At 43.3% G+C, this 14,461-nt stretch overlaps 1 protein-coding gene across 8 annotated transcripts in view; it reads left to right on the top strand.

The window, feature by feature from the left end:
- Nucleotides 1–14,461, top strand: part of SNTG2 (syntrophin gamma 2) — a 489,442-nt gene that overhangs the window by 133,605 nt on the left and 341,376 nt on the right. The window contains exon 1 of one of the 8 annotated variants that reach the window (XM_053286036.1): nucleotides 12,112–12,216. The exons of the other annotated variants lie outside the window; for them this stretch is intronic. Coding sequence (XP_053142011.1) covers nucleotides 12,214–12,216 — 3 coding nt within the window. The 5' untranslated portion in view covers nucleotides 12,112–12,213. Of the gene's footprint in view, nucleotides 1–12,111; nucleotides 12,217–14,461 lie in introns of those variants that run through there. 8 annotated transcript variants of the gene reach the window in all.

Raw genomic sequence — 14,461 nt, 5'->3', positions numbered from 1 at the left:
TTTATTATACAAATATGCTTTTGGAATAAACATAAAATAATTATATATAGAATAAGGTAAGATGTATATTATAGTTATTTTAAAAAAATTTAGATTCATGTTTCAAATGAACAGTGACTAGAACCATGACTTGGGTCACTGTGTTAGGAGGGGTTTTTCCCCTTCCAAGATTGCAGCAGCTGGCAGGGTTGTTTGAGACAATTATAGACACAGCAAAGAGTCCAATAATGAGATTTTATTAAGGGAGATTGAAAACAAGGGGTAAGTGGGCATTCTCACGTGACAGGTGTACATGAGACCAACTCATGTGTCAAAATATTGATTTTCTACCGTGTAACACATTCTTCTAATAAAAACCTTAACCATGAATAAATAAAAGTGGATTCATGTACATGAACTAACAGTAAACTCTGATGTTAAAAGACAGGATTAAGAGTCTCTGATATGAGTGTAAATGCAAGGGTGGGGAATTTAAGGATACACCTAACATTCCCTGGGGGAGACACCAGGTGTTGGACCAAAAGAAGGTCCAGGGCTAATTATCTGGTCTCGAGGAAGGGCTTGTACTGTTATGGGCCAAATGGATTTTTTCAACATTCCACCTTCATTTGGAGATGCTGCTCTCCAAGAATTGCTTTGCAGTCTGGCTATAGCCTACGTCCTCACTGATATGTCACCAGAAGCTTTGAGACTCTCCCTTCGTGGGCAGGTCCCCTTGAACTGCCTGAACAATTCGTTCCCACCTCTAGGGACAGGGATTGGTCAGGGGCTCTTTCCCGGTGCAGTTACAGTCAGGCTACAGCCTCAATGGGTGGGGAGGGGGCTGCACAGTCACCACAATTGTGATGTTGGGATATAGTCACCCTATTTATTATTCATAATTAATTAATTAATTAATTAATCAATACATTTTTATACCGCCTTTCTGCCTTGACAAAGGCACCCAAAGCAGTTTACAATATTAAAAGAAGCAAACAATAGATTAATAAGATGTTATCTCAGGGTGGTCAGAGCTGAGGACAAGAGCTCCATGCCCTGGGTACATCCTTTCTTGCCTTCCTCTCATGGCACGCTGGTCTTTCAGTACTCCTGGGAAGGAGGGCGGGGGGCTGCCCCAACAGTCCTCACAGGCCAGAGCTGGTTTCTATGGGAGCCGATGTTATGCTCTCCCCTGGCCTGGGTGCCCCCTTTTCTCCCTATGCTGGCTATACAATCACCACAGTTTACAGGCAGGCTGTAGCCACACAAACAGAAGGCTGTGCCGTTACTATTAAAAGAAACAGGCTATGGAACCACCTGGAAAACCAGCTCCCTATGAAGCATCAGACTTTATCCAGTGGCTATACTGTCACCAGGCTCAACTCTTTCTCCCGGCCTCTTGGACCTGCCTGTACTGGGTCGGGTGCTGTCCGGAACCCACCCAGTCCAGGGAGGTGATTTGTTTAAGGATTTTAATATCATTTGTGTCACCACATTCATGGAATTTAATAAGTTATTACTTTCTTTCACTGCCACCATATGATTGTCTGTTACCCTGCTCTCAATAAATAACCTCTTGGTCACATAGCCTCATGAATGCAAGATAGACATATATGTTCAGTGCATCAAAAAAGAAAGATTTGTAAAAAGCAATAAGAACAAGTTTATTATTTATAATGAAATGGAAATAAGGATCTTTTCTTATGACAACCTTGGAATTAATCTTGAGTGTTGCCCAGGATCTGGTGCAAGATGTCAGTTGCGGAACCACTGGGGAGCAGTGAACATAGTATGATCCAATTCAGCTTATATGCAAGTGGAGCATTGCCAAGGAAGTCCAACAGTGATCTGTTGGACTTCAGAAGAGTAAACTTCTCAAAAATGAGGGGACTGTTAAAAAGGAAGCTGAAAGGGAAAGTCAGGAGTGTCAAATCACCCCAGAAAGCATGGTAATTATTTAAAACCACAATAATAGAAGCTCAGTTGGAATGTATCCAAAAAGGAGGAAAGGTACCATGAAATTCAGGAGGATGCCAGTGTGGCTAAAAAGTAGAGTCAGGGAAGCTATATAAGGAAAGTAGACTTTCTTCAGAAAATGGAAGTCCTGCCGAAATGAGGAGAACAGAAATGAACATAAACTCTGGCAAAATAAATGCAAGGAGACAATAAGGAATTCAAAAAGAGAGTTTGAGGGGCATATAGCTAGAAGTGTCAAGGGGAATAACAAAAACTTCTTTAAATATATCAGAAGCAGAAAACCTGCCAGGGAGGTGGTCGGACCCTTAGATGATGAGGGTGAAAGGGATTATTAAGGAGGATAAGGAGATTTCAGAGAAGCTGAATATCTGTATCTGTCTTCACAGCGGAGGACACTGACCATATACCCACTCTGGAACAGAGCTTCTCAGGCTTGGAGGCTGAAGAACTGTGCCAATTTGAGGTGACAATAGAGGATGTTCTAAACTGTCTTGAGAAACCAATTGCCAGGGACAGATGGCATCCACCCAAGAGTTCTGAAGGAACTCAAATGTGAAATTGCAGAGCTCCTAGCAAAAATATGTAACTTGTCCCTACAGTCAGGCTCTGTACCAGAAGACTGGAAAGCAGCACATGTAACTCGGCTTTTCAAAAAGGGATCCAGGGGGAATCTGGGAAATTACAGGCCAGTTAGCTTAAATTCAGTGCTGCGTAAATTGATGGAAAACATACTTAAGGACAAAATTGTTAAACACATAGAAGAAGGGGCTTTGCTGTAGGAGAACCAGCATGGCTTCCACAAGGGCAAGTCTTGCTTCACTAACCTTTTGGAATTCTTTGAGAGTGTCAACAGGCATGTGGATAAAGGTGATCTGGTTGACATAATATACTTGGGCTTCCAAAAAGCTTTTGACAAAGTTCCTCACCAAAAGCTCTTGAGTAAACTTAGCAGTCATGGAATAGGGGGACAGGTTCACATGTGGATCAGTAACTAGCTGAAGGACAGGAAACAGAGTGTAGGAAGATCTCTCCTAACTTGGTGAGTGGGTGACAAAATGGCAAATGTGGATCATGGTAAGCAAGCATAAAGTGATGCATGTTCGGGCAAAAAAACCCCACCTTCAAGTATACGCTGATGGCATCTGAGCTGTCAATGAATAACCAGGAGAGGGATCTTGGGGTCATGGTCAACAGCTCATTGAAAGTGTCGACTCAATGTGTGGCAGCTGTGAAGAAGGCCAATTTCATGCTAGGGACTGAAAATAAGAATGCTAGTATTATAATGCCTCTATAAAAATCTATGATTTGGCCACATTTGGAGTATTGCATACAGTTCTGGTCACCATATTTAAAGGAGGATATTGTAAAACGGAAAGGTGCAGAAGAGGCCAACCAAAATTATCAGGGGACTGGAGCACCTTCGTTACGAAGCAAGGCTACAACATCTGGGGCTCTCTAGTTTGGAAAAGAGGCGACTAAGGTGAGACATGATCGAGGCATATATAATTATGCACGTAGTGGAAAGAGTGGAGAGAGAAATATTTTTCTCCCTCTCACATAACACTAGAACCAGGGGCCATCCCATGAAAGTGAAGGTTGGGAAATTTAGGAATGACAAAAGGAAGTACTTTTTCACTCAGCATATAATTAACCTATGGAATTCTCTGCCACGTAATGAGGTGATGGCCACTAGCTTGGGGGGCTTTAAAAGGGGCTTAAACAGGTCTATGGAGGACAGGTGCTATCAATGGCTACTAGTCTGGTGACTATAGGCCCCTTCCAGTCTCAGAGGCAAGATGGGAGAGGAGAGCTGGTCTTGTGGTAGCAAGCATGACTTGTCCCCTTAGCTAAGCAGGGTCTGCCCTGGTTGCATATGAAGGGGAGAGTTGATGTGTGAGCACTGTTAGATATTCCCCTCAGGGGATGGAGTTGCTCTGGGAAGGGCAGAAGGTTTCAAGTTCCCTCCCTGGCTTCTCCAAGATAGGGCTGAGAGAGATTCCTGCCTGCAACCTTGGAGAAGCCACTGCCAGTCTGTGAAGACAATACTGAGCTAGATAGATCAATGGTCTGACTTGGTATATGGCAGCTTCCTATGTTCCTATGCCTCTGAATACCAGTTTCAGTGGAGAAACAGCAAGAGAGAGGGCATGCACATACCTTTTGCCTGTGGGCTTTACAGAGGCATCTCGTGGGCCACTGTGAGAAACAGGATGATGGACTAGATAGGCCTTGGGCCTGATCCAGCAGGGATGTTTTTATCTCTGCAAAGCAAGACACATAAACTTCACTACAATGTTGCCAAATAAGTCAGCTGCTAGATTCAACACAGTGGGTCTTGACTTTCTTTCTAAATATATCTCTTAGGTATGGGCTAGAGTTTTCTGTTCCCCAGTCCTAGTCAAGGCATGCTGGTGAGACCCCCGGAGCTGGGAGGCGGCTTTTTGCTTCCCCTCTGGGGGTCTCCTCGTGAGTAGCCATGGCGCAGAGCCACACCGTGGCTACTCACAATTTAAAAAACCTCTGTTTGTGGAGTGCTTGCTCTGCAAACCCGGTTTTAGGGGCGGGCTACTTGATCTGGAGGCTAGCCCGATTTTCTGCAATCATGTAAATAGCCTCACTGACTCATCTCTTTTTGTGAAGGAGGGCTGTTGCTGCACTTGTCTTATCTATTTTCCCTTTCTCATCATAATAGTTTCATTAGCAAGTTGTGTTATCTCTCTTGCGAGAGGAAAGGGGAGTCTCAGATTTCACTTTAAGTTCAGAATGATCTTGGATGCCAGACAACTCACAGTTTCTTGTTCTAGAGTCTGCTTAGCTGGGGGCCCCCATCTAGAAGGAGGGGTAGATGGTCTAATCCCCGTGTTAATTTGTGGTGTTTACTGTCAAATCTAAGGGTGACCAGCCCACCAACTAAGTGACTTGTTCCCAACTAAGTGACTTGTCCCCTAGGAGCTCACATTGCTGTGCTGCTCCTGAGCATATCCAAAGTGCAATCTCCAAGCCTGGAGATGAAGCTGCAAACAGGGAGGCTTCTGGGAGCTGGGTAGAATAAGCTCAGCTGGTAACAACAGAGACAAGAGTTGTTGGAAAGCGGTATATAAATATTTGTTGTTGTTGTTTATTCCTTGATCTTACTCTCAGCAGGTAAGAGTAAAGATTTGTCTTTAAGTTCAGGCCTCTGGTTAGTTGTTTAGTGAGGAAGTTCTCTTTCTCTCTAGTCCAGTCTTCCTTTAATGCAAGCTGTTTCAGGCCAAAAATTTTAAATCGGGTCCTCATCCCTTGCCTGTTCAGAGCGCTTTCCAGATTAGTCACTCAACAGCAGCAAAATGCTTCTGTTCAGGCAGATTGCATCCAAAATGTAAACAGCAGGGGAAGCAGTCAAGCAAAAACTAACAATCCGAAAAAACGACAAACTTTTTACGCTGGATATATGATGTCATAGCATTATATTGCAGTGATTAAACTCAAAACAAGGCATTGGAAATATGATTGGCACCCTGCTGTCCATGTAAGGACTACGGTGCCACAACACAGGAAGTGCGGAAGCATACTTCAGAGATACGTCATGACCTTGTTGCATGGTCTAATCTGGAAAATGCCCAGGTGCTTAGTGAAGCCTTCATCTACCTGACTGCAGGTTACCCTGCTGCTGCAGACCTATTTCTTCAGTCTGTTCTTAGTCAGACTCAGGCACAGACAGTGGAAAGCTGCAGTGGATACCCTGACCTCAAGCCATTTAGGGCTTTAAAGATCAAAACTAGAATTTATACTGGAAACAAATTAGTAACCAGTGAAGCTGCTGCAGGATGGGTGCAGTGCATGTGAAGAGACTAGTGCTCATGAAGCAGCATTCTGGACCACCTGAAGCTTCTGGACTGTTTTCAGAAGCAGCTTCACATAGAGCACATTGCAGTAATCCAATCTGGATGATGTTAATGCATGAGCAGCTGATGTCAAATCTAACTTTGATAAAAGGTACTCCTACACATCGCCACCAACTGTGCCTCCAGGGACAGCGTCTGGTCCAGGAGTACCCCCAAGCTGTGAACTTGATCTCTCATGGGAAGTGTAACCCCATCCAGGGCCAGCTCTGGGGGATCTGGCACCCAGATGCAACATTCTGCTGAGCGCCCTTAGTTATCGTAAAAAAATAAAAATCCGAAATACAGTTAGTGTGTATTCAAAATTTACTACACAAAGATTTTACATAATTGTGTACATAACATTGTATATAATATAATTATAATTATAACAGGCAAAAAGAGAGAAAAGAAAATACAAAATGCAATACAAAACAGTTTAAAAACTCATTTAAACTTAGGCCTCTGTGATCAGAGCTCAGCGATCCTCTTTACTGGCCTTAACTGCTCATCAGTGATCCCATTACACACTTAACCCTCTTGACTAAAGCCTGGCTTTCTATTTCTCTATCTAGAGTGGAACTTCAGCTTCTCCATCACAGTTAACCATTGGAAGCCTAGGCAAATAAACCCCCAGGAAATTAAACTGATAGATAAATAAAACAGGGCACCATGGCGGAGCAGTGGCGGCCAGATACAGAATACAAAGAGGAAAATGAAGTGGGGATTTATTTATTTTTAAATGAAGCTTAATCCCCTGTTAAGGCAGGAAGTGTATGCAATAATGGCTCCCCAGATGCTGTTAAACTACAATTCCCATCATCCCTAGCGACAATAGCCAAAGGCTGGAGATGATGGGAGCTGTCGTCCAACAGTTTCTGGAGACCCGGTGCTGAGAACACCTGAGTTAAACAGGATCCAGCATATGTTCTGAGCATGAACATAAAGTGGGGTGTGCTTTTGGGCTCAAATTAACAGGCATTGGCAGAGCTAAGGAAAGAACCAAACACAGAAAAAACAGATGGGTCTGAGTGGCCATTATATAAAACAAAGTATGGGGGAAGAAGAACCAAGTTGAATGGGGTGGAGAAGTTGCTGCAGGCTGCAGCATAATTATTTCAGCTTTTTCGAGCAAACAGCCTAGGCTCATATTTGTGCTAGCTTGCTTTGGGAGAGAGGCTGTGTACCCTGGCTGCTCTTGCTCTCTCTTCAAGAACAGAAGAGCAGTCAGGTTCCCATCTCTAGGGAAGCTAAATACGGATAGCAGCCTAGCCAGAGAACTTCTGAAGCAGCCTTCTGCCGAGTCAGACCCTTGATTTTCTGGCTCAGTATTGTCTGCTCTGATGAAGCTACCCAAGGCTGAGGAGGGCTTTTCCTCTACCCAGCTTGGGAGATCAGGAAAATCTTTGTTCTTCCTCCCCACACTTCCGGGGGGGGCCTCAGTCCCACTGCACACACCTGTGCTCTCAGCTCCTCAGGGCGCAGCTCCTCCACAGTTTCTCTACTGGACACACACTGTCACTGATATACCCGGGCTCAGCAATACTCCTCCCTCAAGAGGGAAAGGGGAACAGACGGCAGGAAAACAGGCTAGAGAATTGTTTGCGTAAACTAGGTGGGAACTGAACTGATCACCAATTGGAAATCCATCCACTTTCCTATGCAAAAGTACTTTGCTTTTGCTTTTCCAAAAAGTCCTTTCCTTTGCAAAAATACGGTGGTGGTTGTTTACCCCATCCCCAAGCTATTGGAAATGTGTCCCCGCAAGTTCAGGGGAGTCAGGGCCAGCATCCTTTCAGTCTGCCGTCTCCACTCCACAGACAGACGCGCCCGGAAGATGAAGGAGGCAATGGTCAGGGCTCCTTTTGCACCAGCAGGGATGCATGATGCATGCATGCATCCACTAGGGAGATCCACATGAGGCACAGCACGCGATCAGGTTGAACACACAGCATGAGGAGTCCAACCAGTGAGTGCAAAGGAGTTGCTTCCTTCGCTGGAAACTCGGCACGGCACCCTCCAGCGGGCAGCGCTCTACGCCCTCCAGCAGGTGGCACCCCAATGCAACGCATCGCTTGCTTACTGCGTTGAGCTGGACCTGACCCCATCTAAGACCCCATCACCCACAATTGAAATGCATATGGCTCCTTCTATACAGTCCCATCCTTTCAGAGGAATCTGAAGGCTACCATATTTATACAGGCTTTTGGCCAATGAGTGGTTTTTATCTTCTTGTTAACTGCCCTGGGGTCTTCAGATACAAAATATAAATAATAAATAAGACCAGATTCACTTCACTGCTGAGATAAGTCGTTTTAGCAACCCAGAGCACTTCTATCTTAACTAGGGATGTGCATGAACATTGAGGTTGTGCATTGAGGTTCGTGCACTGGTTCAGAGCCAAACTTGTTTGGTGGGTCTGCAGAACCTGTTTAGCAGCAGAGTTAGTTGTGTTACTGAGAGCAACCCAGAGCCAGGGGAGTAACTATAATAGGGCAATGGGAAACAGTTGTCTGGGGGCCCACTGCCTTGGCCCCCCCCGAGGCAAGTCACATGACTGGCTCCCCCAGCCGTGCACCCGCCCAGGCTTCTTTCAGTCGTATTCATCCTCCGAAATTGAAGTGAGTGTTAAGACCTGGAGCTACCAGAACAGCAAGTCTTTCTCTAGTACCATTAAATGACTTGCATCATTCACAATTTACAAAACCTTTAAAAAAATAATTTAGGATGATGTTCTATTGAGGCACATAGGTATATGTGTATGTATGTATGTATGTATGTATGTATAGTGTGTGTGTGTGTGTGTGTGTGTGTGTGTGTGTGTGTGTGTGTGTGTGTGTGTGTAACACATACATACGCCTTTTGTCACCACTATTCAGCTTCATCTAAGATTTCTTTACTTCATGACCTGAGCTTCATCGAGGAGGGGGCCCATTTTAAAATCTTGTCTCTGGGCCCACTCCAACCTTGCTATGCCCCTGCCCAGAGCACTTCTATCTTAACTAGGGATGCGTTTCGTTTCTGATACAAAACGTTTTGTGAACAAAACAGTCCATTTCGGCAGTTTTGTAGCCAAAATAAAACACCCAATGCTCAGAACAGAAAATTTTGTAGCCAAAACAAAACATTCCTGTTTCAGATACAAAATGTTTTGTTGTTTCGGCTGTTTTGGAACTCCATTTTGCAATTGCAAAAAGTCTTTCTCCTTCAGTCTCCATTTGGGGTTTTGACATCTGTTTGAATTTCCAGCCCGCAGATTGGCCAGTGAAAGCATGGGCTTATCTGCTGGCAATTGCCTCCTTATTCCTTTTAAGCAAATTTAAGGGTAAATTTTACCCTCATTGGCCAGTGGGGCAGTGTGCATTTCATTGTTGTTGTTTCACACTCTTGTGTGTAGATCAATTGCATTTTGGGCAGGGGGAATGTGGATGTGCATGATCTTTGGAAATCTGCCTGATTTTTTCCAAAGCTCTGCTGTTGTTGATGTGTGATGGTGATGTTATTTGGGGTGGATTGGGGGCATAAAGGAGGCTTTAGGGGCAAAAGAGTGGTTCAGGTGGTAGTGCCCCAATGGGTGCCTGCTGCCACCCAGATTCCAAAGGAATTGGGGAAAGGGCTGATTTTTAAAGAATTTCTGAAGTTGAAATGTCTTTGGGGCAGATTCAGGGCAGAAAGGGGGCCTGAGGAGCAAAACAGTGGGTTGGGTGGCAGTGCCCCAAGGGGTGCCTGCCACAACCCAGATTCCAAAGGAATAGGGCAAAGGGCTGATTTCTTAGGAATTGTTGGAAGTTTATGCTTCTTTAAGGTTCCCCCCTCCCCAGGGAATAATGGAGGTTTCAGCAGACCCATAACTCCACTGGGGGGGGCACGGGGGTGGCCGGGAGTGAGTGGTGGTGTAGTGCACATAGGGTGCCAGCCGCCCCCATGGGTTGCTAACCCATGGGGTGCTGGGTTCTGTTGTTTCTGGGGTGTTCTGAGTGTAGATTCTCTGGTAGCATATGAGATTTTCAATGACAAACCATGAATCCACTCTCATATGCTACCAGAAAATCTGAATCTACACTCAAAACATCTCAGAAACAACTGAATCCAGTACCCCATGGGTTAGCAACCCATGGGGGTGGTTGGTACCCTATATGGTCTACACCACCACTCGCTCTGGGCCACCCTGGTGCCCCCCAAGTGCAGTTATGGGGCAGGAATTATTGAGGTCCATCATTCCCTATGGGGAAGAATTTACAGACACGCAAACTCCATTACATCTTTAAAAATCAGCCTTCTGCCCAATTCCTTTGAAATAATTCTGACAGCCTCCTTGCCCACACTGGGCACTACCACCCACCCTACTCTGCTCAAGGCCACCCCTTTCCCCCCAACATGAAGCTATACTTTTGCTAAAACCTCCATTCTTCCCTATGGGAAAAATCCTATACTTCAAAAATTCACCAAAACCCAGTCCTTTGCCCAATTCCTCTGAAATGTAGGTGGTAGTTTCCACCCATTGGACACTACCGCCCCCACCCACTAGTTTTTCCCTGGGCCCATTTTTAAAAATCCAAAATGTTTCGGATTCGGATTTTGCAATTTCAAACAAAGAACAAAATTGGGGTGTTACGGATTGTCTGGTTTCGAACAAACGGGGGTGTTTCGGATTCGGGCCAAAAACAAAACAGAAAAAACAAACAAAATGCACAACCCTACTGTTGTATCAGCCACTGCCAACAACGGGAGGGGGGGTAGAAGGCTTGCACACCCCCACAGTTATGTCTTCAGCCATGCGGCAGCAGCGGATTCTGGCAGAGGACGGCGGGTGGGCGGGCAGGCAAAAATGGTGGGGAGGGAGGGAGCCGAGTAGGGAAAGAAAGCCATGCCGGGGGGGGGGCAAGGTCGAAGCAACTTTTAAAGTTAATGGTGTCTATTGTCCACAAATATGTGGTGCAACAGGATAGGGATGTGCGAAACGTTTTGGATACAAAATGTTTTGTACTCAAAGCAGCCTGTTTCAGGTGTTTTGTATACAAAACAAAACACCCATTTTCCAGATCCAAAAGTTTTGTATACAAAACAAAACGTCCCTGTTTCGGCTACAAAACGTTTTGTTGTTTCAGACCTCCATTTTCTGGTGATCTCTGAGTCAGTCTCCATTTTGTGTTTGACATCTCTTTGAATTTCCCACCCTTCCAGCCTTCTGATCGGTGACCTAAATCATGGGCTGACCTGCTGACAATTCCCTCCTTGTTCCTCATTGGCCCTTTTGCTTCTTGCCACTCTTTACTGACCCCACATTGGCCAGGGGAAGGATTGCTAACCCATGGGGTGCTGGGTTCTGTTGATTCTGTGCTGTTCTGAGTGTAGATTTTCTGGTAGCATATGAGAGTGGATTCTTGTTTTTCCACTGAAAATCTCATATGCTACCAGAGAATCTACAATGAACACCCCAGAAACAACAAAACCCAGTAACCCACGGGCTTGTGGGTATGGAGGTGGTTGGCACCCTATGTGCACTACACAACCCCTCACTCTGGGCAACTCCAGTGCCCCCCCAAGTGGAATTATGGGGCTGCTGAAACCTAAACCTCCATTATTCCCTATGGGAGAAATCTTAGGCACGTAAACTTCAACAAATCACAAAAGGTCAGCCCTTTGCCCAATTTCTTTGAAATAATTCTGGAAGTTTCCTTGCCCCCATTGTGCACTACCACCCACCACACTCTGCTCTGGGTCATCCCTTTCCCCTTGATTTGAAGTGATACATTTTGCTGGAATCTCCATTATACCCTATGGGAAAATTCTTGAATATGTGTAAACTTAAAAAATTCACAAAAAATCAGCCCTTTGCCTAATTCCTTTGAAATTTGGCTGCTAGCTTCCACCCATTGGACACTACCACCACCACCCACTCTTTTTGCCCTGGGACCCTTTTTAAAAATCCAAATCGATTCGGATTCAGAAAATTCAGCTACAAAACAAAACAGGGCTGATTCTGATTCAGAAAATTTGGGTACAAAACAAAACGGGGGTGTTTTAATTCAGATACAAATCGAAACAAGAAAATTCCAAAATGCAGACCCCTAATGTGCATGAACCTTGTGCATTGAGATTTGTGTACTGGTTCAGGGCCAAACCTGTTCGGTGGGTCTGCAGAACCTCTTTAGCAGCAGAGTTAGCTGTGTTACTGAGAGAGGAACTGATCACCTGCATTTTACAAAAACATTTTATCTCTTGTTTTCAAAATTGCCTCCAGGTCATTTTGCTCCTCTGGGTTACTCATGGTCTTGTCCCTGTCTAGACTGTGGTCCATTGTCAAACTTGCAGATTCAGCGTTGAGCAAATTCCCCCAAGTTTAGTACAAAAGCACAGATACACACATGTGTAGCATACATGTGTGCGAGCAAACATGGTAAGAGTAGCATCACATTTTTGGCTTTAATTTTACTTTGTATCTGTATACTAATCCTTTTTGTGTACTACTAGAAGAAAATAGTTTGAAAATTAATTTTCATAATCTCTTCTTCTGTAGCCCATGGACAACTTTCTTGTCAATGAATTATGTCACATATATTGAAGAACTGTCTTTATGCTGAATCGTGCTGAGTACTTTCGTATTGACATACTGTTCTCCTGTCTATCATGTCTTAGCTTTGCTTGCTTGCTTAGGAATTACTAGGCTGATCTTCCTATAATCTTCCCCCAGTAGGTTTCTTGTTTATGTGATATGTTTGTGTGTTATCAAGAACACCTAGTTTGGTGACCTTGGGCTTCTAAATGCTCCCAACTTCTATTAACATTATATATATATATATATATATATATATATATATATATATATATATATATATATCTCTATCTATATCTATATCTATCTATCTATCTATCTATCTATATATATATATATATATAAAAACTCCCTACAGCTATCAATTGTTTTATTAATGGCACCTGATGTTCATGTCCAACCTATGCTTAATCCCCAAGATATAAGCCATAATATTTAAGCAGCATTCATACAATTATTGATTGTTTTTCTTCCTATATCAAATTGCTATGGAAGGGAGCATGTCTACTGCAATTGTACAGTTGAGAAATGATGGTAAGGAGCTTACATTATCCCTCATCACACAGAAAGATGGTTGCAGAATTGGGAATGAAATTCAGTAAAACACTATGTGGTGTTTTTGGTTAATCCATTCCTTGATCCAGGCCAGCTTTTGAATGGGGCATTAGTTACTTGTATTCCAGTCCTGAAGAGTAGAGGTGGGGCTAACAAACAGCCAGCAAGATCACTGAAGACAGACTGCACTTGCCTCTCTGTAAATAATTTCTGTCTCATTCAGCCATTAATATTCCTGATTCCATTGCCTTGTCTTTGCATACTACAACTCTTTCCCCTGAATTCTACACACTAGATGTCACATGGTCTATAATAGGTACTCCCTTTTTTAAATCTCAGAAAACAGCCGTGAGTTATTCTCAATTTGGATCAGGGTCATGGTGCACAGGGAGGAGGTGTTTAACCCTTGTCATGCCATGACTGTGATCCAAACTGCTGCCAAAGCTGCTAGCAGCCATTTATAACTTAGGTGTCCATAAATTTTCCCCTAATATAATAGCACTTGTGAGGGATGGATTTCGATTGTCTGTGAGATAGGAAAAAATGGCTAGATGAGAAACTACCTTTTACGTGGACCTTTTACATAGGTTGCTCTCTCAGATCTCATCTTGTGCACACCAGAACTGTTTATTAGACTACTTCTTTGTGATTTCTTCTCTAGAAAAACTTTACATTTTAAAGAAGAATTCAGTTGAAGCTTCATAGATCATATCACTATCATTTATTCATATTTAGAATATCTAACAAATTTTCACTTGAAATACATCTGATTAATAACTACATGGTGAAACAGAAACATTACAAGGCTTCTCTGAAACTATTACAAGGCTTCTCTGAAACAGTTACTGCATATTATTTGTTATAGATGTCTGTGCTGTAGCAATAGCTTTTTTTAAATTACTTATATACTAACACATGTTCAGAAGATGACTAAAATCAAAATAAGATCAAGTTCTGCAATTGCACATGGGACATTTCAATTTTCTTCCAGTGAAAAACATGAGGAAGAGCTAATTATGCATAGCATCGCTATTTTCAAAAATATAACTCCAAGTTTTAAAATATGTATTCTTAGACTAATTGCAAATCAATCAGATCAGAATTGTCATCTAGTCAAAATCAATGGGAGACTATGGTGTAGTGCACAGTGTCTGGTTCTGTTGGACTATACTACAAGTGTATAGTATTACAAATCCATAATCTTATATAAACCAATTGAGCTTCTTAGGATTGAGCTGTGAGGCTTGAGGTTTTTGCTGTCACTCATTTATTCATTTGTCTAACATCTGCAAATTATTTGGCCTTTTCTCTTATTGAGCTACCAAAATGTTATCCATTCATTGCTTATCTTGCTATAACTGTAATTTTTTAATCCAGTTAATTTGTTTGAAGTCTGGCTGCTGATAGTATTTTTTTTCCTCATCACTTTGGCCAGACTTGCTGGCCCAGTTACTCCTAATTTGTACATACAGGACATGGGAGATCTCTTTATTGCATTGATAATGCTTGTGTAGCGATGTTAGGCTCTGTTCCA

This window comes from Hemicordylus capensis, chromosome 1 (assembly GCF_027244095.1).
Source record: "Hemicordylus capensis ecotype Gifberg chromosome 1, rHemCap1.1.pri, whole genome shotgun sequence".
Taxonomy (NCBI): domain Eukaryota; kingdom Metazoa; phylum Chordata; class Lepidosauria; order Squamata; family Cordylidae; genus Hemicordylus; species Hemicordylus capensis.
The sequence above is the reverse complement of the archived record's forward strand: the minus strand, read 5'-3'. Positions and strand labels throughout refer to the sequence as shown.